The sequence below is a fragment of the Nerophis ophidion genome, linkage group LG21 (assembly GCF_033978795.1).
Source record: "Nerophis ophidion isolate RoL-2023_Sa linkage group LG21, RoL_Noph_v1.0, whole genome shotgun sequence".
Lineage (NCBI taxonomy): Eukaryota > Metazoa > Chordata > Actinopteri > Syngnathiformes > Syngnathidae > Nerophis > Nerophis ophidion.
In genome coordinates this window covers 22,752,700-22,779,032 of record NC_084631.1, presented here as the reverse complement: position 1 = coordinate 22,779,032, position 26,333 = coordinate 22,752,700, and the positions used below count along the sequence as shown (strand labels likewise).

Sequence of the window (26,333 nt, the reverse complement as noted above, 5' to 3'; positions counted from 1 at the left end):
ATTCTTCTTCACATTCGCAGTTAATGCTAGCCTCTCCCGTGAGCGCAACTTCAGCACTAAAAAAATGGTTTCCATTGTAGTTGCCCTGCAGGACTGCATTGAAAATGCCCATAAAAATCGGTACATATCTGCTGCTTGTTTTTAAAACATTGCAAAACACCACAGGTAGAAGCATGATTATATGGATGTGCAGTAAATGTGTATTCATGGTTAGAGCCACATAGTACATGCAAAAACCTAATTTAAATAAGGAGGCAGTCTACACCACCTTTCAATTGCACTTGAAGTCTTAGTAGATCACATACGCCCAATATTCGTACACTCAATTTTATATTTTGCGCACACTGTTTATCGTTTAGTATATGGATCTTAATAGATCAGGCCCTTAATATTTTGCAGATACGTCAAAAGTTGTCTGCTTTGTTGCTGTGAAAACTGTAGTAGCGTTGCTAGGTGTCCTCACAGCATCAGCGTCCATGAATTAATCCATGGGTATTTGCGCTAGCAACTGTGGCTACAGTTTTGTGCTTTTTGTCCATTTGCCCATATTCAAAGTGGCAAATGTTTTATAGCAGTTTGCATTTAGCCCGTCCTGGTTCAGTTTTTTCGACCATCACAATTTGTATTTACTCTTAAAAAGCCATGTATTGTTGAAGCTGCACGTCCGCATTGTCACTTCACTAGCAGACGGAACTAGCTAGTGGGCATACCTTGCATTTCATAGGCGCTTGCATACCACATGCCCACACAGACTAGACCGAGTACATTTTTCATGCCACCAAAATATGACGGTCCATAATTAACAATATACATTTCCTTACAATACATTTATTTTCTTTGTATTAATGAAACTTAACATATATTTCCATGACTTTTCCAAATCTTCCCAAAAATATTTTTCCATAACTTTTACAGGGCCTTGATATTGCATTTTAAAATTCCATGACTTTTCCAAGTTTTTATTCAACGTATTGATTGATACTTTTATTAGTAGATTGCACAGTACAGTACATATTCCGTACAATTGACCACTAAATGGTAACACCCGAATAAGTTTTTCAACTTGTTTAAGTCTGGGTCCACGTTAATCAATTCATGTTAACCCTGTTACCTGGTTACTCTCTACTGTAACGTGGTTCCAGTTAGACTTTTGTTGAAGTGTAAAGTACAAAGCCTTTTTAATTTTGTTATTTCACTACTTTGCATTCTAGCTTAGCGGTTAGCAAGGCTTCTCTTTGGTTCCTCTATTGGTGTTGTTCCGTTCTAAATCTGCATTTCAGAACAGTCTGTATTACTTCACGTACATAGATAACATATTTCTAATCGTCCAAGTACCAATCGAGATGCATCAAAGAATCGATCATCTTGAAAAAGCTTTTCACTCAATACTTTGTTGGGCCTCCTTTAGCAGGTTAGGCAAGTTTGCTGGGCAATCAAGCAGAGTAAAAAAATAGTAGTTGAACCAGCTTTCGTTATCTTTGGCAGTGTAGGCTGGTGCCAATTCCTGATGGCAAATGTATTCAGCATTTCCAGAAGCAGAATAAAACAAGAAGTGCTCTAAAATTTCCTTGGTGATGGCTACGTTGACTGTGGACTTCAGAAAACATACCGGACTAAAACCAGCAGATGACGTGGCAGCCCAAATCATGGCCGACTGTGGAAACTTCACAATAAATTCAAGCAATGTGGATTCTGTCCCTCTTCCTCCAGACTACCGGGGACTATGTGCATAGTCTAGTTATTTTTCTCCACAGTCCAGGTAAGACACTTATCTGGCGTTGTTTCTGGTTAAGGAGTGGCTTGAAATGAGTAGTGTGACATTTGTAACCCATGTCTAGGATTGGTCTGTGTGTAATGGCTCCCTTTCCAAATTTTTCAATGGATTTTGTTTGACAGTACCTAAAAAGGTGCGGTTACCACCTATCCCGTCCGAAGGCAAAACCTAGTAACTCACTTCTAGCTGATTTTGAGAAAACAAAGGAAAACCAATCTATCTTGATGCTGTCTTACAAAGATCTACAAAGTCATCAAACGTATAGATGTTTTTTTGAGCTTCCATTTTCTTGCCGATTGAGGCATGGATTGAATCTGCTCTCATGAAAGTGTGCCCTTTCTCCAGATATTTTATCACAATCTCGGGTGGGCCCCATTCTGCGTTTGCACATTGGGCAAGAGCCGTGTACAGCGTCCAGTTTTTATTTTGACCTCCACGGTTATCTGCCCAAAAGAGTATGCAAGGGGAAGAATCAAGAACAATACATTTAATGAAGGTGCTTGCAACGTCCTGGGCCAATCTTCCAAATATCCCCTCGTGCCATAATATCACATAATCAGGTTGACCGTCGGCCCCCATTCGTGCAAATGTCTCATTAAAGACAATAAGGCGACTGACAAAGAAGTTTCGATTGGTCCCTTGAGATACTAGGTTTTTCTGTTGTATATTTGCGGTTATGTGGTAGTTGCTAGGTCCTGCCATGCGCGTAACAGTTTACTTACGGAAACAAATTACAATATCGCATACACTAATTTAAAACATATCACCTAGGAACTCCAAAATTATTATCAGCTCAGTTTTGACCAAAATTTAGTTACTGGGTTTTGCCTTTGGACGGGAGACCTTTGCTAGTGAAACTTTCCCTTTCAGACTCTTGCTTTCTACTCAACTTTCTATGAATATGCTGTCAACAACTAGCTTCTTCAAACAATATTATTCAAAATATTTCAAACAAAGTTACTCACCTTTGTAGCTGGTAATCATGTCAGAAATCTCTTTGAAGATGTGTGCAAGTCGAGCAGTGCGTGTGACTTCTGTGTTTTCTTCAGCAGCAGCAAGCCTCCGCGTGCGCACTGACCGTGCTGTCTGCAGGGCTGAAAATTGTGTTAGGAAAACATCTGAAAAACACGACATAAATGTTAAGGAGTTTGCCAAGTTCTGGGAGCTTTATGGTTATCTCACAATTACATACAATGAAAGTCACATATGAAATAGAAAAGTAAAAATATATTTATACATGTTTTTAACAATTCTTTGCACGTTTACCTGACTTAATGTTGCCGTCATCACGGATGACTCCTCCCCAGCGGGTATAGATGGACAGGCTGCTAGAGTCTCTCTCTCGCTCACCCTCTCGTTTGAGCGACTCCTGTTTGTCCCTCATTTTTTCCCAGTTTCTAAGGAGGAACACTCGATGCTTGAGCACAAAGTTCCTAATGATTGAGGGGAAGTGTAGAAGACAATTACATTTTCTTTCTTTAGGTATGTATGTAAGTTAAAACTTGCACTTCTTAGTTTTTATCCTAAAAAAGCATTGTAAAACAAGTAAGACATTATACAATCCTGTACAACTTAGTTATATATATAAACATATATATAGTCGAGGTTACTGTGGTTTATCCGTTACACAGTGCTCAATACCGGGATACAGCGGAAAATACGTTAGGTCAGGAAAAAACACAGAGGCTATTTCATCCCTAGAAGCCTATTTCAAAGGTTTCCCTGCTCTTCAAACTCCCCTGAAGGTCAGGAAAAAGCACAGAGGCTATTTCATCCCTACAAGCCTGTTTCAAAGCCTAACCTAACGTATACATATACTTTGTGTGTGTGTGCGTACATATATATATATATATAAGATGTATATCTATATTTATATCTATAACTGTCAGTTATTGAAGCTGTTAATTGTATAAGGCTAAAAAGAGACTCCGTTTTGCAAGTATAAACTGTATTTTTAAAATAACGTACAGGAAAATCTTTATACATTTGACATTAAGTGAGCAAGTGTACCAATATTGGCAACAATATTGTATGACATACTTAATGCCTAATTTAAAAAAACAACGTTGTCGTGCATCTGCAACACTGGGCATTGTGTGTGTGCAAGTACCGTTCTCTGTTTGACATGGGTTTCATTAGGTGAGGGTAAAACTTGTTGCTGTCACTTGATTCCTCCTCCTGAAAATCAAAAAAAGTGAAAATCAAGAAAAACGTATTTGTGTCATTTTCATTTAATTATTCAAACAAGGCTGCTTGCTGATCATCTAAAAAATACATTTAGCATTTCAACAGAAATTAATATGTGCTATATACAACCTGTGAGCCACAGACTATTACAGATAAATAAATGTGTAACCGACATTAAAAATGACCTCACTACAGCCTTACTATAGAACAGAACCTTAACCTTTTATTAACTCTTAGGAGTGTGTCAATGTGATTGTGAATGGATGTTTATCTATCTTGGCCCTGCGATGAGGTGGCGATTTGTCCAGAGTGCGGCTGGGCTATGCTCCAGCCACCCACCTCTCCCAACTCTAATAAGGTCAAGGCACACAGGCGGTTTAGCTCGGTTGGTAGAGGGGCTGTGTCAGCAACTTGAGGGTTGCAGGTTCGATTCCCACTTCCGCCATCCTAGTCACTGCCGTTGTGTCCTTGGGCAAGACACTTTACCCACCTGCTCCCAGTGCCACCCACACTGGTTTAAATGTAACTTAGATATTGGGTTTCACTATGTAAAGTGCTTTGAGTCACTAGAGAAAAAGCGCTATGTAAATATAATTCACTTCACTTCACACTGGCCATTTCACCTGAAACTCAAAAGTCCAGAGTATTTAGCCTGCCTACAAGCCATACAATTGTCAAAATCAATCATAAATTATGATTCATAAAGTTAACTATTACCTTTTTTTCATTGTGTCGTCACCTAATTTCTCATTTGAAAACACCTGTGGCGCATTTAAAACAAGTTAATGCGCAATATTCCCTTATTGGTGGGGAAAAGCTTTAATTGATTTGATTGATTGAAACTTTTATTAGTAGATTGTACAGTACAATACATATTCCGTACAATCCATCCATCCATTTTTGGTGCCTATCTTAGCTACAATCTGACCACTAAATGGTAACACCCGAATACGTTTTTCAACTTGTTTAAGTCGGCGTCCACGTAAACCAGAATCAGACATACTTTATTCATCCCCGAGAGGAAATTAAAATTTTCAGCACAATCCAATTCATGGTACACATATATACTATCAGCATAATACAGTCATTACACAAGTTAATCACCAGAGTATATACATTGAATTATTTCCATTATTTATTTGCTTGTCTTTGCTCAAAGCATTACAGGTGTTAAAAAAAAAAAGGGAGGGCAAAAGGTGAGCCAACAGTGACATCAAGTGGACAATTGGTGCAAAGATGCAATGGTAAGTGTACACTAATATCAAAGTCAATCCTACAACCTTGTACGTTTGCACAACACGCTGCTCTGCTTGTATCCATGGAGATGTACCAACAGGACTAACAGTTAACCTTCGTACTAAATAAAGTCTGGAGATACTTTTCCATCAAGTGCCAACATTTCTTGCTGGTGTTCTGGCGAGACATGCTCTCTATTTCTGGTTTGCAATCACGTGACCGAGAGGCACTTCCAGGTTTGAAGTGGTGGTTTTGAGTTCCACGTTACTGTTTATTTACCTGCATCAATGGAGATTTGGGTGTATTTTCAAATGTTTAGAGGCAAATATTAAAAAAAATTTAAAAATATTTAAAATGGGATGGAGTGGATTCATAGACTTATGAAAAATATGTTTTGAAAGATAAAAAACATTCATCCTTTGACAATGACAATAATTTAAAGAAGAAAAGATTGTATTTCCATCTGAGGGGTCCACAAATTGGGCCTTAATCCGTGAAAAACAATGTTGGACACAGAAAGTAACGTGTTTGAATGGCATTAACAATCAATGCCGTGCTGCTGTGATCGTCACGCTAATGAGAAAAAGGAGACGTTTATTTGCAGTTGATTTCCTGCTACAAAATAGTAGTCTAATCTACAATTCATGTCTGCAGTTGTTTTTATGCTGTCAAGTTCATATTTTGTCTCATTATTTAGCTATAGGTGTCCCTGTTCAGCAATGTTTGCTAGTGGTATCAAGATTATTTCTGTATGTTGTTGAGCCTCCAAGAGATGTATTCATCTAGTTTATTAATACTATTAAGAATATTTTCTTGATGCTAACAAATAGCGCCAAAGACCCTATAATGTGGTCATTTTGGTCGTCATGTCTTTCATAATGATTGTGAATGATAAGCAAAATACCCCACACGTGCAGTTCCCCTTTAAGGCCTCTAAATAAACAGCCAATTCTAAATTAGTTGATGAATATAATACACCCATAAGTCATTAGTTTAAATGTATCACTTTAAAGTCATGCTGTAAAAATGCATATCCTCTCAAAATATGCCTTATAATAGCCACAAACTGGAGAATATATTTATTAATCATGATATATATTTTTTTAATATTTAAAAGTTTTATAGAGTAATAAATTAACATTATACTAGGAATGCAAATGATGTATGTGTTTGGAAATAGATGACTGATTTAAACATTTTAGAAATAAATAAATAAATAAATAAATGGGTTGTACTTGTATAGCGCTTTTCTACCTTCAAGGTACTCAAAGCGCTTTGACGCTATTTCCACATTTACCCATTCACACACACATTCACACACTGATGGAGGGAGCTGCCATGCAAGGCGCTAACCAGCACCCATCAGGAGCAAGGGTGAAGTGTCTTGCTCAGGACACAACGGACGTTGGTACATGTCATGGAGTGATATTCAGGAAAATGCCAATAAGCTGGATTAAAATAGGCTACCATTAGTCAAATAAACATCTTGAATAGATTGTATTTTACACCCTCCTAGTTGTTTAAAATGGGAACAATAGATAGCAAGTTGTGTATAAAGACTTAGGCACAGGGTATCTGCCGGTTTCAGCAAGTCAAATTTAAGACTTTTTAAGACCTTTTTAATGCCACCTTGAATGAAATTTACGACCGAAAAAAATAATAAAAAATCTATAAATATAAGCGATGGTTGGGGATCCGGGCTTCACGGTGGCAGAGGGGTTAGTGCGTCTGCCTCACAATACGAAGGTCCTGCAGTCCTGGGTTCAAATCCAGGCTCGGGATCTTTCTGTGTGGAGTTTGCATGTTCTCCCCGTGAATGCGTGGGATCCCTCCGGGTACTCCGGCTTCCTCCCACCTCCAAAGACATGGACCCGGGGATAGGTTGATTGGCAACACTAAATTGGCCCTAGTGTGTGAATGTGAGTGTGAATGTTGTCTGTCTATCTGTGTTGGCCCTGCGATGAAGTAGCGACTTGTCCAGGGTGTACCCCGCCTTCCGCCCGATTGTAGCTGAGATAGGCGCCAGCGCCCCCCGCGACCCCAAAAGGGAATAAGCGGTAGAAAATGGATGGATGGATGGATGGGTTGGGGATCCCACTGTACTACAACCTCAATGAAAATCAGTCAAGTTTACTTTTTGTATGTTTGTTAATAAACAAACTGATAAGCACCACGCTGCCAAACAGCTTATCAAAAATCTTGAGAGATCCAAAAACTTTGACATCCAAAACAAACAAACCAACACCAACACCAGTAAAAACATAATAACTGAGGTGAGGTTAAAAATAAATTACATTTGGTCAATAATAGTGCAAAACAGTATTGTAACAACAACAAATCACTGGACACACACTCAAATGAGCCTCAGTTGAGCTTCAGCTGGCTGTTCTAATTCACGAGTTCTGCCTCTATTTTTTTCAGCTCACTCATTTTTTCTTTGTATCTCTTGAAGAAAAAATGAGTGAGCTGAAATCACTCACTTTTACTCAAAGACGTGCCGTAACTTTTACTCAAAAACGTGCCCCGAAAAAAAAAAAAAAAAAACTGGCCCGACAAATTAAGACCATTGAGTACTGAATTTAAGACCATTTTAGAAATTTCTAATACATTTAATACTTTTTAAGGCCTTAATTTTAGATACATGAATTTAAGACCTTTTAAGACTTTTTAAGGATCCGCGGATACCCTGTTGGCAGCAGGAGGAACTCTTACTCATTTACTGTGGGAATGTCAGAGAACACAGAGTTTTGGTTTGTTGTGAGAATTGCCTTGGTTGTCCATCCTAGGCCACCATAGGTTACGTGAGGTGTCTACATCTTGTGAGTTGCTAATGTTTGTCAAGTTAGCTCGTGTGTTGAACTGGAGACAACTAAAATAAAGGAGTCATGTATGAGACAAGCTCAGCTTTTTCATGAACAATAACAAGATGTAACAGTTAAGTACTACATGGGTACAGAAACCAAAGAGTGGCAAAGTTTGGGCCCCCAGAGCCGTCTGATTTTGCTCACTGGTCGCCCCGACTTACAAGACCTCTTGTGTCCAGTTTGAAAGCCAGTGACAAAGAAAAGAAACACATAGACATAGCAATTTATTGATGACTGTATCGTTATGTTCATCTTCATCTATCGTTTGATTGATCGGCCCAGTTCTACAATTGTATTACATTGTGTAATGCCTCTAGAATTTGTATTCAATGCTTTTTAATTCCTTTTAAGGCCTTAATTTTTGTAAAATCCATTTAATGACTTTAAATGCTTTTTAATGCCTTGCGGAAACCCTGTAACATAATGAATAATCGTGATTTAAATATTGCTAAAAATACTTGTGATTATTATTTTGGCCATAATCAAGCAGCCCTCACATGAGTTTTAGATTACATATTTGTACAAACCCCGTTTCCATATGAGTTGGGAAATTGTGTTTGATGTAAATATAAACGGAATACAATGATTTGCAAATCATTTTCAACCCATATTCAGTTGAATATACTACAAAGACAACATATTTGATGTTAAAATGAAATAAACATTTTTTTTTTGCAAATAATAATCAACTTTAAAATTTGATGCCAGCAACACGTGACAAAGAAGTTGGGAAAGGTGGCAATAAATACTGATAAAGTTGAGGAATGCTCATCAAACAGTTATTTGGAACATCTCACAGGTGTGCAGGCTAATTGGGAACAGGTGGGTGCCATGATTGGGTATAAAAGCAGCTTCCATGAAATGCTAAGTCATTCACAAAAGAGGATGGGGCGAGGTTCACCAATTTGTAAGCAAATTGTCGTACAGTGTTAGGACAACATTTCACAACGAGCTATTGCAAGTAAATTAGGGATTTTACCATCTACGGTCCGTAAAATCATCAAAAGGTTCAGAGAATCTGGAGAAATCACTGCACATAAGCGATGATATTACGGACCTTTGCTCTCTCTGGCGGCACTGCATCAAAAACCGACATCCGTGTGTAAAGGATATCACCACATGGGCTGAGGAACACTTCATAAAACCACTGTCAGTAACTTCAGTTGGTCGCTACATCTGTAAGTGCAAGTTAAAACTCTACTATGCAAAGCCAAAGCCATTTATCAACAACACAAAGGAACGCCGCCGGCTTCGCTGGGCCCGAGCTCATCTAAGATGGACTGATGCAAAGTGCAAAAGTGTTCTGTGGTCTGACGAGTCCACATTTCAAATTATAATTGGAAACTGGGGACGCGGGGTCCTCTGGGACGAAGAGGAAAATAACCATCCGGATTGTTTTAGGCGCAAAGTTCAAAAGCCAGCATCTGTGATGGTATGGGGGTGCGTTAGTGCCCAAGGCATGGGTAACTTACACATCTGTGGAGGCACCATTAATTCTGAATGGTCCATAGAGGTTTTGGAGCAACATATGTTGTCATCCAAACAACGTTATCATAGACGCCCCTGCTTATTTCAGCAAAACAATGTCAAGCCACGTGTTACAACAGCGTGGTTTCGTAGTAAAAGAGTGCGGGTACTTTCCTGGCCCGCCTGCAGTCCAGACCTGTCTCCTCCCATCGAAAATGTGTGGCACATTATGAAGCGTAAAATACGACAACAAGACCCCGGACTGTTGAACAACTTAAGCTGTACATCAAGCAAGAATAGTAAAGAATTCCACTTTCAAAGCTTCAACAAATTGTTTCCTCAGTTCCCAAACGTTTATTGAGTGTTTTTAAAAGAAAATGTGATGTAACACAGTGGTGAACATGACCTTTCCCAACATCTTTGGCACGTGTTGCAGCCATGAAATTCTAGGTTAATTATTATTTGAAAAAAATAAAATAAAATTTATGAGTTTGAACATCAAATATCTTGTCTTTGTAGTGCATTCAAATGAATATGGGTTGAAAAGGATTTGCAAATATTTTAATTCCGTTTATATTCACATCTAACACAATTTCCCAACTCATATGGAAACAGGGTTTGTATATGCAATTTAAATTACAAAATGTGTTAATTACACAAGTTCGACATTTGTACACGAAAACAAATTAAATATTTTCTCACAGATTTTAGGTAAATTGTAGGTCCAAATTTTTTTTAAATAAAAAAAAGGAAACCAACCATGGCAATACAAACAATTTTAAGACATGATAAAGAGGTAACACTTCAAAGCGTTGAAAATGAAAAATAACACTCACTCGTTTTTTAAGCTGGTGTTTAGATTTTCGCTTCTCCTTGAGTCTACCCAGGCGCCGAGTCCCACCTGTCTTTGCAGGCAGCCCATTGATTCGCTGGCTCTTTCCTCCGATGATACCTCGGCAGCTCTCTGAACCACATTTACAGACTTGCTGTGGAGCACAAAAAAGCAGTCACATGAATAAAAGCTCAGTCAAAGTTAAATTACAACTTGTGTTGAACAATCATTTTTTAAAAATGCGACGACGTCGATATGTGTGAGACATGTTGAAACACACTAACTACACATTGTGTATGGGTTTGGCTTTAAGTGTGAATGATCACGGAATGTTGCACTTTGGTACAATTTTTTTGTTGGACTGCTTAAAAATGGGGATGTTTTTCGGATTATTTTGTGTTAGAATTATTTAAGTGATCAGTTGGGCAAAATGTGGCATTTTCTCTCTTTCAGGGTATCTTTACACTGTTTTGGGCAGCCTAAGGTGCACCTGTGCAAAACCATGCTGTGTAATCAGCATCTTGATATGCCACACCTGTGAGATGGGATGGATTATCTTGGTAAAGAAGAAGTGCTGACTAACCTAGATTTAGACACGTTCGTGAACAATATTTGAAAAGTACCGTATTTTTCAGACCAGATTATAAGGCGCACTGCCAATGAGCGGGTCTAGTCAGGTCTATTTTCATACAAAAGGCGCACCGGATTATAAGGCGCATAAAAGGGGTCATATGATTATTTTTGAAATGTAAAACACTTCATTGTGGTCTACATAACATGTAATGGTGGTTATTTGGTCAAAATGTTGCATAGATTATGTTTTACAGATCATCTTCAAGCCGATTTCTGACAGTCGCTTCAGGATGCGCCATTTTGTTGGCTGTCTTATTTACGTGGCTTACCTTCGGCAGCGTCTTCTCCCCGTTATATTTGTTGTAGCGGTATAGCGTGCAAGGACGGGAGTCGGAGAAGTGTCAAAATATAGAGCTAACTGTTTTAATGACTCTCCGACTTTACTTAATGGAGCAGCAACTCCTCATTTGTGGCTCACCAATGCAACCACAATACTGTAAATGTGTCCCGTGAAAAAATGTCCGACCGGAACTCTCTAAAAACTAAAGTTACATGGGTTAATTATGTAAACCCACTACATCGGTAGTTTTTAGTGCTTTCATAGTGAATGTACTGACAGATATAAGTTAGAACTTTACACTACTTTTTATTAGAAATGGCAAGAATGGAGGATGATTACAAGAAGATAGAGAAAAAGAAGAAACTTGTAGACTATGATGTTGCCACGGACTACAATGGCGGACATGTGCACATTTTTTTAAGGACTTATACAGATCCCAAATACAGATCAGCAGGCACCAGAATGTAAGAAAAGTTATGTTTGCATAATATTGCAAGACAAAACACCAGATATTATATGTCTGCTAATGGGTGCCATTTTGCGGTTCTTAAACACACACCATACTCGTATGTTGAAGCACAGTTCGTCTGTGTACAGTAGCCTAATCCATCCCATCCATTTTCTACCGCTTATTCCCTTTGGGGTCGCGGGGGCGCTGGTGCCTATTTCAGCTACAATCGAGCGGAAGGCGGCGTACACCCTGGACAAGTCGCCACCTCATCGCCGGGCTATACAGTAGCCTAATGCTCTCACAATCCATCAAACGGTGTGGCTTCATAGCTTACCAAAGTTGTACTAAAACATTTTGACAGACTTTTGAGCAACGTGTGTAATGTTCTCAATGGAACATTTACAGTTTTGGTGTTGTTTACCGGCCTCATGTTGCAGTCTACACGTATCTCCTATGTGTGACTGCCATCTACTGGTCACACTTATCATTACACCATGTAAAAAAAAAAATAGCTTTGAGTTCAGTAAGCACAACCAGAATTATTCCATACATTAGGCGCACTGTCGATTTTTGGGAAAAGGAACAGATTTTAAGTATGATTTATAGTCCCAAAAAAACAGTAGGTATTTTGTGTATATAGTAAAGGTTTTACATTTTGAAGTTCAAGAAAAAAATTATTAAAAACAAAAGTGGCGCGCTTATATTTTTGTAAAAGTATACTTCTCCCTGGTACTTCCCTACTTCACCTACTGTGCTGAAGTATGGGGAAATAATTATCAATATTCTAAAAAATGGACTGGTTATATTGCTAAGACCGGAAGTACAGTACAAATCATACAGAAGGTTCAATACCTAGAACACACAAATCATCTTTTTATTCAGCCAAAGCGTATAATCCATTACCGGGTTACATTACATGCAGTACAATTTTTTAAATACTTATTGCTAACTAACATTCCAAAGGTTTTCACAGAAAGATAGAGGTTCATAGTCTGAGGGGATATGGAAATTTTACGTTACCGCCAATAAGTTTTTGTCTGTATGTTGAGTTAAATTGTGGAACAGTCTGGGGCTGTAACACAAACAATGCTAAATGTTAAAGTACCAATGATTGTCACACACTAGGTGTGGCGAAATTATTCTCTGCATTTGACCCATCACCCTTGAGGGGAGCAGTGAGCAGAAGCAGTGGCCACGCCCAGGAATAATTTTTGGTGATTTATCCCCCAATTCCAACACTTGATGCAGAGTGCCAAGCAGGGAGGTAAAGGGTCCCATTTTTATAGTCTTTGGTATGACTCCGCCAGGGTTTGTACTCACAACCTACCGATCTCAGGGCGGACACTAACCACTAGGCCACTGAGTAGGATGTCACTATAGGAGGTTAACATGTAATGGTCGTGTTACTCTATTCTCTCTTACCAGTGCTGGTATGTGGCATGTCATCATTTATAAAATGCCAGAAATACATGACTAATGTATGAATTAATAAAGGAAGAGTATTTTTGTTTATTTTGTGCTTATTTACTACTGAACAATGTTTTCGGTCAGCTGTATAGAGAAGGGCGGTAAGGGGTTGAGTTGACTGCAGAAGTGGGGGTGTGCTTTGCTTGATTCTGTAGTTTCACCTGGGGGCCTAACTGCCCTGGCTTTTGTCAGTAGTGTGTATTGATTGAACATGGGAAGTTAACACATTTACTAGTGATTAGTACCAAATGTTCTTTTCCTGTTAAATATATGTCTCATTGACCAGAGTTGTGTGTTTCATATTACTTTGTTCACAGATATTCATTAATAAAAAAGACAATAATATTTGCCTAATTTTGCAAATTGTTGGTTAGCCAAACTGTTTGAGTTTATTTCGAACATGCAAGCATACAACATGATACATCACAATTTCCAGTTTCTCTTTTCAACATGTTTGAAAGGAAGTAGGAAGAAGCTGAGCTTATTTAATCCTACCCTTTTCTTTTACATAACAGTTGCTAAAAATTTTGTTCACTTCCTGTTCTCAATTTATTCACAATATACTTCATAAATAATCTCAATAAAAATAAATGAATAAATAATAATTGGTGAAGTATGTCATATTTCATACGATAAAATAAGTACGATTATTTTGTTTGTGACAAACACTCACTGAAGCGTCATTTACCCTTCGCCTGAGATATGCTCCAATGTTTCACTGTGTGCATGTTCAAAACAAACTAATCTCAAATCATTTATTTGAAGCAAGCATAATTGTCTGCGCCTGTAATATTAAAATGTAAAAAGTATCTCTAACAAAGTAAGCAGAAAAAACTGCATTAATAATCGCAATTGATAGCCCTAATACATAGAAATTATTTGTAGCAGCCAAGACACAAAATGACAACATAAAATGAAAAAAGTAAATCGCTTTGAATGTCAAAATATGTTTAAAAAGCAAAGTGGTGTTTTACCTGCTCCTCTGTGTTGAAGGAATGAAAATTGTAGTCATAGGTGAGCTCGGTTCCGCTGCTGATGTCCTTGAGCGCAAACAGACCAATTCTGTACACCCCATTAACTGACCTGGAAGTCATAAGTACTCGGTTTGTGCACATTCCTCATGAATATTGATATAATTGCAGAACATATGAAGCTCAAGGACAATTTATACATTAGTACAGCTAATATACCAAGAAGTTGCCTGTTTAAGCAAATGTAAACGAACAGTGGCATTTTGTCCTGTGAGCGCTTTGAGTATCCAACAATAGAAAAGCGCGATATAAATATAATCCATTATCCATCCATCCATCCATTTTCTACCGCTTATTCCCTTTCGGGATCGCGGGGGGCGCTGGCGCCTATCTCAGCTACAATCGGGCGGAAGGCGGGTACACCCTGGACAAGTCGCCACCTCATCGCAGATAATCCATTATTATTATTATTATTATTATTATACAAAGCTTTGTTTCTGTGTTTCAAACAACTCTTAGAATGAAAAGGAATCAGGTCAAAGGGAAGAAAATAAATGTTTGGACTCCACAGTTGTAACTGAAGTCCAGCAAGAGGCTGGATGACCTTTAGGAGCTCAAGGTCCGACATCACTCTGGAGGCTTTAACCGGTAGTTTAGTTAAGTCACTCTTGGTTACGCAATTGCACACCAACATGCAACCGTTGCCTCGGACCATAGGATCCGAGGCAATGAGGTAATGTATTGTTCACAACTAAACATGAAGAGTTCAGCTTTAACAGTCAAACAACACAGCTGTGACACATTGAAACATGTGTGTAGTGATATGAACTAGTGTAATTAGGGGACTTCTTGCAGAAGGATAATGACCGTTTTTTTTACCTTTTAGAAGTCAGATTAGGATGAGCAGACAATTTAATTGGAAAACAGATTTGTCTTGCACCTTCTGAGATAAATCTGGGGTGTGAGGGGGTGGGAGCCTATCCTAGCTGTACTGTACACTTTAATTGATTATCTGTGCAGGCTTTCTCTATATGGGGGGCTAATGCTGCAGTATGTAAGTATTGTAGCAAAACTATTTCCACACGTGTATCTAAATCTGTGCACATGTAATTCAATTCACATGTGTACTAATGTGTGTGTTTGTATATCAATCTGCGTGTGTAATCTGATCCGCGTGTGTGTTTTAAGTAGTCTGTCCGTATTATTGTCTGTGTGTAAAAAAATATTTGTATTTCAATCACAGATTGTACTGTACACACATGAATTGGATTACACATGCAAAAATTTAGATAAGCGTTTGCAAATAATTTTGCTACAATAATACTTCTATACTGCAGCCCTTCTTAACTTTAAATGTGCAAGAGAAAAAGACAAAGTTGGCGGCAGAGGTGCGTGTTCACAACAAGGATACTAATTTTAAAATGAAAGTTACAATTTGTTTTATTTTTCAATTACTGTTGGATGACTAATTTGGAATTGGACTGAATTAAAATCTGCCGGTTTTAATACATAACATATATACATAACAATTGAATAACACTCCATTGGGTAAAAAAATTTCAACAACCGCATTTTAACAACAAACTGTTTCTTTTTTCAACTTTGAATTAAAAAAGATTGAAAATAACATCTCTGTATTTTTTATTCAGTAATAAGAAATAGGGGTGTGGAAAAAAAACAGTTCACCTTCCTTAAAAATGTTCAAGAATCAAGAGTTGGGATACCCTGGAATTTTTTAATCAATGTTATTTTTTCTGGATTTTTTTTTATTCTCTCTCAAAACTTTCTATAATAATTTTGTGAGGAGGTTGTTTTCCTCACTGTATACAGCACCTTTCAAGGGGCCCTTCTCTTGCAGTATTATATTCATAAAATATACATTTTATATATATTTTATGATAATCCAGAGTAAGGATGTAACAATAAACGGTATTGATGATAAACATTTAGTACTAGCGGAATAAATTAACATTATGGTAAAACCGTAATTGATAACTGCACTTTGATGAACTCACTGAAAAAACTGGCGCTAACTCCCCCAACGCTATAATGAATAAAAGGGACATTAACTTCTTTGCCCATTAAGAAATGACATACTCCGATCTGAAATTTTGTAAAAAAAAAAAAAAATAACATTGCTGTCTGAGAATCTATGCTATTAAATTCTGCACATTGAACATACATGTTGTGCTCTCTTAGAACACAGTGATCGATATATACTGAGGGATATGACATGAAGATGTCTACAACAAGAGGTATTAAAAAAAACACTACACTATTTACAGATTAAAACAGAAGATAAATATATTCAAACACTTAATATAACAAGGCTCTTAAAAATCCAGGGCAATATTTAATGTTACTTCTGCCAAGAAAGTATATTGTGTGTATATTTATTGTATTTTATCTCATTTATAAATAAAACTTAGTTAAAAGATTCCAGTGTGAGTACTTTTTGAGCACATTCAACAATAGCGAGGTAATAATGATAACTCCATCCATCCATCCATCTTCTTCCGCTTATCCGAGATCGGGTCGCGGGGGCAGCAGCCTAAGCAGGGAAGCCCAGACTTCCCTCTCCCCAGCCACTTCGTCTAGCTCTTCCCGGGGGATCCCGAGGCGTTCCCAGGCCAGCCGGGAGACATAGTCTTCCCAACGTGTCCTGGGTCTTCCCCGTGGCCTCCTACCGGTTGGACGTGCCCTAAACACCTCCCTCGGGAGGCGTTCGGGTGGCATCCTGACCAGATGCCCGAACCACCTCATCTGGCTCCTCTCGATGTGGAGGAGCAGCGGCTTTACTTTGAGTTCCTCCCGGATGACAGAGCTTCTCACCCTATCTCTAAGGGAGAGCCCCGCCACACGGCGGCAGGAACTCATTTCGGCCGCTTTTGTACCCGTGATCTTATCCTTTCGGTCATTACCCAAAGCTCATGACCATAGGTGAGGATGGGAACGTAGATCCACCGGTAAATTGAGAGCTTTGCCTTCCGGCTCAGCTCCTTCTTCACCACAACAGATCGGTACAGCGTCCACATTACTGAAGACCCCGCACCGATCCGCCTGTCGATCTCACGATCCACTCTTCCCCCACTCGTGAACAAGACTCCTAGGTACTTGAACTCCTCCACTTGGGGCAGGGTCTCCTCCCCAACCCGGAGATGAAACTCCACCCTTTTCCGGGAGAGAACCATGGATTCGGATTTGGAGGTGCTGATTCTCATTCCGGCCGATAATGATAACTGTTATATGAAATGTTTACTACATTACAGCCCTAGTCCAAAGTAACATACCTCTCAGCAAATTAAAGGGAATATTTCATCAACGACACAAAGTATGCAATAGTGCAGCAAGGAGTATCCAAAGGCATCCAAAGGCTCTTAAAGGTAGGTTTTGAAGATGTTTTAACGTATTTTATTTCCAAACGTCCAGTAAACATTTCTATTTGTACTTGAATTTGTGGAAAATCCATAAAAAATATCTGATTAAACAGTACTCACCATTTCTGCATCTCACAGTTGGGATCACAGCTGTGGTTTATGAAGCGTGCCTCATTGCCCATTCTGTAGCTGTCAATAACCATGCCACTATCCAGGTTGAGACAGTAGTGGCCGCTATGAGCAAAGTACTGCTGCATCATACGACTCCTGCAACATGATCACAAAAAATAGAGAAATAAGGGGATGAGGAGTGCATTTAAACATACTTCTTTTACGGAGCAGCCAGAGCGTCTCACCGAAACTCATGCTCGCTGACCACTTCTCCCAGGTACTCAATAATGAACTGCCCTGAACGGAGACTCTCCTTGGTACGGATGCCCCAGCCCTTGCCCTCAGCACGGAATCGCTCCAGACATTGCACCCATTCGTGCCTCTGGATGTGCTGGTTATCACACTGCTCATGACATGGACAAGTGCTGGGAGGGCATTCAGCAAAACTCATCCTGAAGAAATCGGTCGATGGGAAGACATTTCACATCAAACCAACTACACGTTTGGAAGACAACTGTGTTGGCAAAATGATATATTTATTTATCGAAACAAAGTTTTAGCATAACAGTGTCTCGCTTTGAATACTAATTATTTTAAGGCATTTTTGGAAAAGTACGGTACTTTAAAAATCACTGTCACATTACCTATTCAGGCAGTCATCCAGACAACCTTTTTCATTTGTGTTCTCAGGAGCTCGACAGCTACATGTAGTTGTTTCATAACCAGAGAGAGGCTTTACATCCACGTATACATCTGTGAAACAAACAAGATGGCACAATTGTACACTGATGTTAGTGTGATCAGTCAACATCAAACACTATCCATTTTTTCCACCGCTTATCCTACAGACAGGGGCTGGAGCCTATACCAGCCGATTTAGGGGCCAGCTGCCAGTCAATTGGAGGGCACATAAAGAGACAGACTACTTTTCACACCAACAGTCACTGAATTGAGGACTGAACCCACGATGCCTGCTTGGACACCGGTCACATTGACCACTAGACTGTGCTCGCAGGTTGACCTGATCGCAGCCCCCTGCACTAAAGCATCAGTGACCCAACTATGGGTTTCTTTTTATAAAATCAACATGCACGGGAAGCAGTATACGCTATACAAGTTATATTCTGGTGGGAATAACAAACATACACACTTACTTGATCTTATTTTTTTATAAAGGGGGACATCAGGCCTTTTGTATAGCTGAAAAAATAAAAAACAGCTTAATGAGAAAAATGACCATTATATTGAGGGAACTGAAATGAGTAGAAAAGTAACAAATTAAAACTGTGGTACGCAATATTATTGATCACCTGATCATGTTTCCACAGCCAGAGGATGTCATAAGGCAACTGGAAATCAATGCGTTTCTGTCTCAGGTACTTTCCTGAAGTTTCAAAAAGAGCAGAAAATTGTAAAAAAAAAATAAACGACATGTGAAAGTTTTTCGGTTCTGTTGTTGATAGGACATGCAAACAGATCTTTTTTTTTTTTTTCGAACAACCATACTGTCAACAAAAACGCCAGTAAGTTGTAGTTAACAATAAAAGTTGTGATGTGAAATAGTTACTTTTAACACATGCATCTTGTTTACAATGACATAGTACTGACCTTTGCTTAAAGGGTAATATTGTGTAAAAAACACTTTTCTTACCTGTTGGCACCTGTTTTTGTGTATTTGGGATGCACATAATTAACAAAAATCTGATTGAAATATTAATAAAACTATTTTTCCTAGTTCCAGACGAGCCGTTCGGAGTTTGTAATTTGTGATGCGGTTTGCCATTGTAATGTCAGTGGATATCTCCATAGTTTTCCAGTAGGGCTCTGTGCAAGTTCGCCATTTTTGTTAGTTTGTACGCTATTTTCCAGACTGTAACCTTTTTTTAACAGTTTTTACCCTGCGGCTAATGAAGTGAAGTGAATTATATTTATATAGCGCTTTTCTGAAAGTGACTCAAAGCGCTTTACATTGTGAAACCCAATATCTAGGTTACATTTTTTAAACCAGTGTGGGTGGCACTGGGAGCAGGTGGGTAAAGTGTCTTGCCCAAGGACACAACGGCAGTGACTAGGATGCCAGAAGCGGGGATCGAACCTGCAACCCTCAAGTTGCTGGCACGGCCACTCTACCAACCGAGCTATACCGTTGTATAACGGTATAACGGCTAATTCATGGATTTTTCTTTGCCAATGCCCATGTTTTGTTTTTAACACATAGTATTTATCCTACGCCAACAGAGACACTGAAAAGGTGTGTTATTTGTGCTGCGGCATCTTTTGGACGAATTAACTCACAACAGGTACTGAAGGTTGACAATGTACTTCCTGTTTGCCGAAAGTATATTCGCCTATAGCGATGCAATGTGTGATTTCTTTGTTGTATTTGTGCAATGACAAAGTTATTTTCTTCCTGTAGGGAGTGTTTTCATGCGTATTTGTATGTGCTATTGTAATGTAATCAAGCTAGCGTCGTTATCATTCGCAAACCTGCTAACACGTTTTGCAAGCGTCTGTGTTCGTATTATTGACTTATAATGGCATTCTTTTTATGTTGTTTCAGTTTTGTAATTTCACCAAAACGCCACCATGGAATTGTTGAGTCTGCTTAGCTTAATGAAGAGCTAGCATCCGCAGTTAGGGGGTCCACAACAATGATTTCTGTTTTGTTTGATCAACCGTTGGACTGCCCTATTACAGGCACTGTTTGGAAACAATTAAGGTATGTAAATAAACATTTACAAAATCATTTGTAACGGTATATATCTGCGGTTTATGGTACAGTGCGGATAATATGTAAAAAAATATATATTTCTTCTCAAATTTGGTAGGTTACGATTGTAGTCTTAACAAAATTGGGGCCACGGTGTGACCCATTGATCCATTAATTTTCTACTGCCTATCCCTTTCGGGATTTAAGGGGGGCTGGAACTTATCCCAGCTGCACTTGGGCGGGAAGCGGGGTAGAACCTGGACAAGTTGCCACCTCATCGCAGGGTTAACACAGATGGACAGACAAGCACACTAGGGTCGATTTAGGGTTGCCAATCAACCTATCCCCAGGTGCATGTCTTTGGAAGTGGAAGGAAGCCAGGCAGTCCCAAAGACCAAAAATTATCTAATAAAGTGATCTTTTAGATGCTTTTATATACTCGGCTGTGGTGTATTTTTCTTATTTGCATTTCTCTACCTGAAGGTCGGACTGGCTCTTACCATGGTGTAACTACCATTAAGGACACCAAGGTCATGTCCTCAGTATTTTTTAAGGGACACAAAGATGTTGATATGACTGTCTTGTGCGCTGTACTGTACAGCGCCTGTACAACACATCCGCTCACAATATATGATCTTTGGTCATGCTTCAACTCCAGCAACACTTTAACTATAAACCTCATCCGATCCCAAATGTGCTGTTAACATAACGTTAACATTAAATCCTACTGATGTTAACTAATGTTGTTTTTTCACCTGAATGAAATTGATGTGAAATGTTAAAGTTGTCATGTCAGCAAGGGTTTGCTCACAGAGCTCAAGCCCACCTGCCCTAAATTTAGCCGTGCGTCGGTCTTCGCAATCCGTGCGGCGGGGTGCTTTGCGCAAAGAAGCACATTAAAGGCCTACTGAAACCCACTACTTACTACTGAAACCCAATAATTACACAGTATTTTGGAGATCTGTGTTGCTGAATCTTTTGCAATTTGTTCAATTAATAATGGAGGAGTCAAAGTAGAAAGATGGAGTTGGGAAGCTTTAGCCACACAAACACACGGTGATTCCTTGTTTAAAATTCCTGGAGCTGAAACTTTCCTATGGATCCCAACCGGCAGGTTTTGGTGAGAAAATTGTGGTTAAAATGTCGCCACTTACCGGATATCAGCTGAGCTTGTGTCGCCTGTACAGCTGCCGTCGACACCCGTGAGACATGGCGTCAAGACACCCGTAGACAAACCCCTCCGACTATCAGGTAATATTAAACTCACTGAAACACTAGCAACACAATAGAAAGATAAGGGATTTCCGAGAATTATCCTAGTAAATGTGTTTAAAAACATCGGAATACGTCCCAATGCTATCGCGTTTTTTTTTTTAACTTTTTTTTTTTTCTAGTCCGTCGCTGTCAATATCCTTGAACACAAATCTTTCATCCTTGCTCAAATTAATGGGGAAATTGTCGTTTTCTCGGTCCGAATAACTGTTTTTGTTGGAAGCTCCCATTAAAATCAATGTGAATATATGAGGAGCCCCCACACTTGCGACGTCATCGTCTGCGACTTCCGGTAAAGGCGAGGCTTTTTCAGGAAGTTCCAAAAGTGGCGAACTTTATGGTCGATTTTCTCTACTAAATCCTTTCAGCAAAAATATGGCAATATCGCGAAATGATAGAATAGAATGATAGAATGGACCTGCTATCCCTGTTTAAATAAGAAAATCTAATTTCAGTAGGCCTTTAAAATGCAAATTATTGGATGACAAGGCGCATCATATAAAATTTTACCCCAAGTGTACACCTGGCCACATCATGATCTGTCCCTGATAAATATTTGATAACAAATTTCCCACCTAGACTTCCGGTAGCTATCGTGGCGCTCGTCAATAATACCCAGTTGCCAAACAGAAGGTAGTGGATTCGATCCCAGGTTAAGCTGAAAATATGGTAAGGTTTATAATTTGTTTTAATTATGTTAAAATTGCTTAATACGCTAAACTTTAGAATATTAATAAAAAAGGTTGACTGTTTCAAAACCATGCTGAATGCCAAAGATGTTAGCTAGTATAACATGTGATAGTTGCACAATGGAAGCTTTTGTTATTCTAGAAATTCATTGTGTTGCTCAAGGTAATATCATTTATGTGGTGCTCGGATACCCATGATTTCAGCCTTTCAAAGCTCTTCTTGAATCCGAGTAACGGCCCTGGCTCTTACATGTGTAAAATAGTGTATGGTTTCAACTTAATGTGTTGGTACAGACATATACTGCTAAAACTATAACATGGCTGGAGCAGGCGAGACAAAATTGCAGCTAGCTGGAGGGGGTGAGGTGTGGAGTTCTAAGAGGACCCGCTTTTCAAAATGGCTCGTTTTCAGAGACATTCAGAAAGCGGCTTAAAGATGGTCTGTAAAGAAAAATGTATGCAAAATTGTGACCAAACCACCACCATTATATGCTATGTAGACCACAGGGAAGTGTTTTAAATGTCGATCGAAAAACACATTATGAACTTTGATGTTTGTTGTCAAGTTTGAAAGATCATTAATTTAAGCGCATTTCATGGCCGGTTTAGACAAAACTCTTTTGGGAATATATTTTTTTGCCATTGTAAAGCATCTGTGCTCATGCTGGTTGTGTTTAATGGTGTTTAAATGCAATGTTAAGAGAAACTGGAAATTGTGATGTATCATGTTGTATGCTTGCATGTTCGAAATAAACTCAAACTCAATTCAATTTTCGACCATTGGCTTGGACAAATGGCAAACAGACCAGCTCTGAGACTCACCAACATGAATGGGTGCTGGAAACAAGCCATACTCGTGTTCCCCAGGTATGTACTCTAACTTCTCTTTCTTTAGCTGCAGGAGCTGACTGCGCGGGCTACAAACAACAACACAAAAACTGTCAAGTGTACAGGTCTTTCACAAGCAATACAGACAAAAAAAGAACTTGTGGTCAAAATAAGTGGTTTAGAACTATCTTAAGGACTCACTCTTCAGTCTTATACACATCAGAGTAAAGTCCAGCCTTCTGGAACTTTTTCTTTGGAGGTCTGGCTGGTCTTTTGTCTCGTTGGGAGGTAATGGGGATTGCTGAAGTTTGTTCCTTGGAGTTAGTGTCTTGGCTTTCAACAGGGTGGCCATCTGGCTTATTCTCCAATGAGCTAAAGACACAATCATAATTGAAAACATGTTTGTACTGTATATATACATTATTTTACACTCAAATATACAGCACATACAGTATATGTACCTCTGGAAGTGACTGATATCCTCTTGGGCAAGCCATGCCATTCCAGATGCTGGTCTTGACCTTGCCACCAGGTTGCTCAAGTTTGGTTCTCTTTCTGCCAATTGCGCCATAGTGTCTTCTACCTCCTCTTCCTCTTCCTCACCATCATTTTTCTCCCAGTGTTTCCTTTTCTGACCTTTGCTTTGCTGGTCTTTGACAACTGACTCTATGGTATCTTTCACAGTATCTCCATCCCACACATTTTCCCCAGCAGGCCGATCTCCCACTCTGTGCCGTGTTTGATTTATTTCAACAGTAGGCGGTGGAGACGGTGTTGTTGAGGGTAACGGATGTTTTCTGGGACGACCAGGACCCCTTTTTTTCACCATATTGTTTCCTGTACGAGCTTGCCTCTGTAGCTTCTTAGCCCGCAGGATTTTGTTTACATGGTGGAGGCTGTGCTTGGATGGCTGTGCACGATGGGACTGGTGGGGCAGGGAAGCATCGGAGCAACAGTCCTGGGATGGGAAAATGCAGGCAGTGGATGCTGAGCCATGAGTGTAAAACACAGACGACGGGTGATGTAGCTGCTGCCGACGGTGCGCAGATCCTTCAGGCCCTTCCGATGTTGACGGGACAGCATTTCTTGTCGGAACACTTGGGGTCTCTTTTTTAAAACAGAGGACAACATTGGGTTTAGCAAACATTGTATGAAATGATTCTGAAAAGAAACGAAAGGGCTGATAAACTTGTTGCACTTTACAATTTTTGATTAAAAGTGAACCCAAGCGGATAGTTTGGTATCCAATAAGGGCCTCTTTTAGTTATTCTTCTGTTTTAAAAGCAACCTAACACTCCCTGTATGTATGCCCATGTAAGCCAGCCAATGTGTGCACCGCTATAATACCTTTGCGAGCTGGTCATCCAGCCCTGTGGTCACATAAAACCCTCCTTCAGTAAGCTGCTTCAGTGAGTAAGCTGTCAGCTTTGACAAGCCAAAGAAGAACACTATTCACAAAATACATCATGCAGGGGAGGATGTCTCCTACAGAAAAGCAACTTTGTTTTTAAAGCTTGTCAGTTAATGCAGGGGATTTGACATCATACTTATAAAGTAATACTTGAATGTAGTTCTACTTTTTGAGTCTCAGTTGTGCTTTTCGGTAAGGTAGAAGTGTGAACAAGTCCTCACTGGAAAAAGAACCACGTTGCAGCATGACTTTGGGAATTTAACCTGGTGAGAAAAAAATATAAATCTTCCAGTTTATTTTGGCTGATTAATTTTTTCATATTTTTGATTTATAGGACATACAGTCGTGGTCAAAAGTTAACATACACTTGTAAAGAACAATGTCATGGCTGTCTTGAGTTTCCAATAATTTATACAAATTATTTTTTTGTGATAGAGGGATTGGAGCACATACATACTTGTTGGTCACAAAAAACATTCAAGAAGTTTGTTTCTTTTATTAATTTATTTTGGGTCTACTGAAAATGTGACCAAATCTGGTGGGTCAAAAATATACATACAGCAATGTTAATATTTGGTTAAATGTCTCTTGGCAAGTTTCACTGCAATAAGGCCCTTTTGGTAACCATCCACAAGCTTCTGGTTGAATTTTTGATCACTCCTCTTGACAAAATTGGTGCAGTTCTAAACTCACATGGCCAAAGATAAGACCTTTCTGGAGGAAAGTTCTGTGGTCAGATGAAACGAAAATTGAGCAGTTTGGCCACAATACCCAACAATATGTTTGGAGGAGAAAAGGTGAGGCCTTTAATCCCAGGAACACCTTACCTACCGTCAAGCATGGTGGTGGTAGTATAATGTTCTGGGCCTGTTTTGCTGCCAACGAACTGGTGCTTTACAGAGAATAAATGGGACAATGAAAAAGGAGGATTATCTCCAAATTCTTTAGGACAACCAAAAATCATCAGCCCGGATGTTGGGTCTTGGGCGCAGTTGGGTGTTCCAACAGGACAATGACCCCAAACACATGTCAAAAGTGTTAAAGGAATGGCTAAATCAGGCTAGAATTAAGGTTTTAGAATGGCCTTCTCAAAGTCCTGACTTAAACCCCCCTGAACAAACAAGTCCATGTCAAAAAAAACAACTAATTTAGCTGAACTGCACCAATTTTGTAAAGAGTGGTCAAAAATTAAACCAGGAGCCTGTGGATGGCCCCAAAAGTACCTCATTGCAGTAAAACTTGCCAAAGGACATGTAACCAAATATTAATATTGCTGTATGTATACTTTTGACACAACAGATTTAGTAAAATTTTCAGTAGACCCATAAATTCATGAAAGAACCAAACTTCATGAATGTTATTTGTGACCAACAGGTATGTGCTCCAATCACTCTATCACAAAAATATGAGATGTAGAAATTATTGGAAACTCAAAGACAGTCATGACATCATGTTTTTTACAAGTTTAATTAAACTTTTGACCACGACTGTAAGAACGTTGGTTCATCAGCTTAGGAATGCCCTAGCTCAACATTTTAGAGCAGTCTCTCTTGGTATGCTTTGGGTTTCAAACAAAAATTTGGGTTATGAGCCTCCCTACCGCTGTAACGTATGTCACAGTGAAACCCATAAGATCCGTCCAATACATTCAGTGTCTCACTCATAGCATTAGCCTGATGTGACAGTTTGACCCCCCACTGTCACTGTTTGACCTTAAACTTCCTTACAAACCGTGCACATTTATAGGGAAGCACAACTTGGATAAAAAACAAA

General features: G+C 39.1%; 1 protein-coding gene and 1 long non-coding RNA gene across 2 annotated transcripts in view; one reads left to right on the top strand and one right to left on the bottom strand.

Moving 5' to 3' along the window:
- ash1l (ash1 (absent, small, or homeotic)-like (Drosophila)) overlaps positions 1–26,333 on the bottom strand; it is a 92,288-nt gene that overhangs the window by 14,871 nt on the left and 51,084 nt on the right. The window contains exons 5-17 of the mRNA XM_061882182.1: positions 23,611–24,256; positions 23,351–23,521; positions 23,144–23,238; positions 18,961–19,034; positions 18,805–18,850; positions 18,295–18,403; positions 17,896–18,102; positions 17,660–17,806; positions 14,166–14,274; positions 10,365–10,514; positions 3,885–3,952; positions 3,041–3,207; positions 2,740–2,892 (exon numbers count right to left, since the gene is read on the bottom strand). Coding sequence (XP_061738166.1) covers positions 2,740–2,892; positions 3,041–3,207; positions 3,885–3,952; positions 10,365–10,514; positions 14,166–14,274; positions 17,660–17,806; positions 17,896–18,102; positions 18,295–18,403; positions 18,805–18,850; positions 18,961–19,034; positions 23,144–23,238; positions 23,351–23,521; positions 23,611–24,256 — 2,142 coding nt within the window. The remainder of the gene's footprint in view (positions 1–2,739; positions 2,893–3,040; positions 3,208–3,884; positions 3,953–10,364; positions 10,515–14,165; positions 14,275–17,659; positions 17,807–17,895; positions 18,103–18,294; positions 18,404–18,804; positions 18,851–18,960; positions 19,035–23,143; positions 23,239–23,350; positions 23,522–23,610; positions 24,257–26,333) is intronic.
- Positions 1,477–26,333, top strand: part of LOC133539890 (uncharacterized) — a 79,504-nt gene continuing 54,647 nt past the window's right edge. The window contains exon 1 of the long non-coding RNA XR_009803509.1: positions 1,477–1,759. This is a non-coding gene — a long non-coding RNA (uncharacterized LOC133539890). The remainder of the gene's footprint in view (positions 1,760–26,333) is intronic.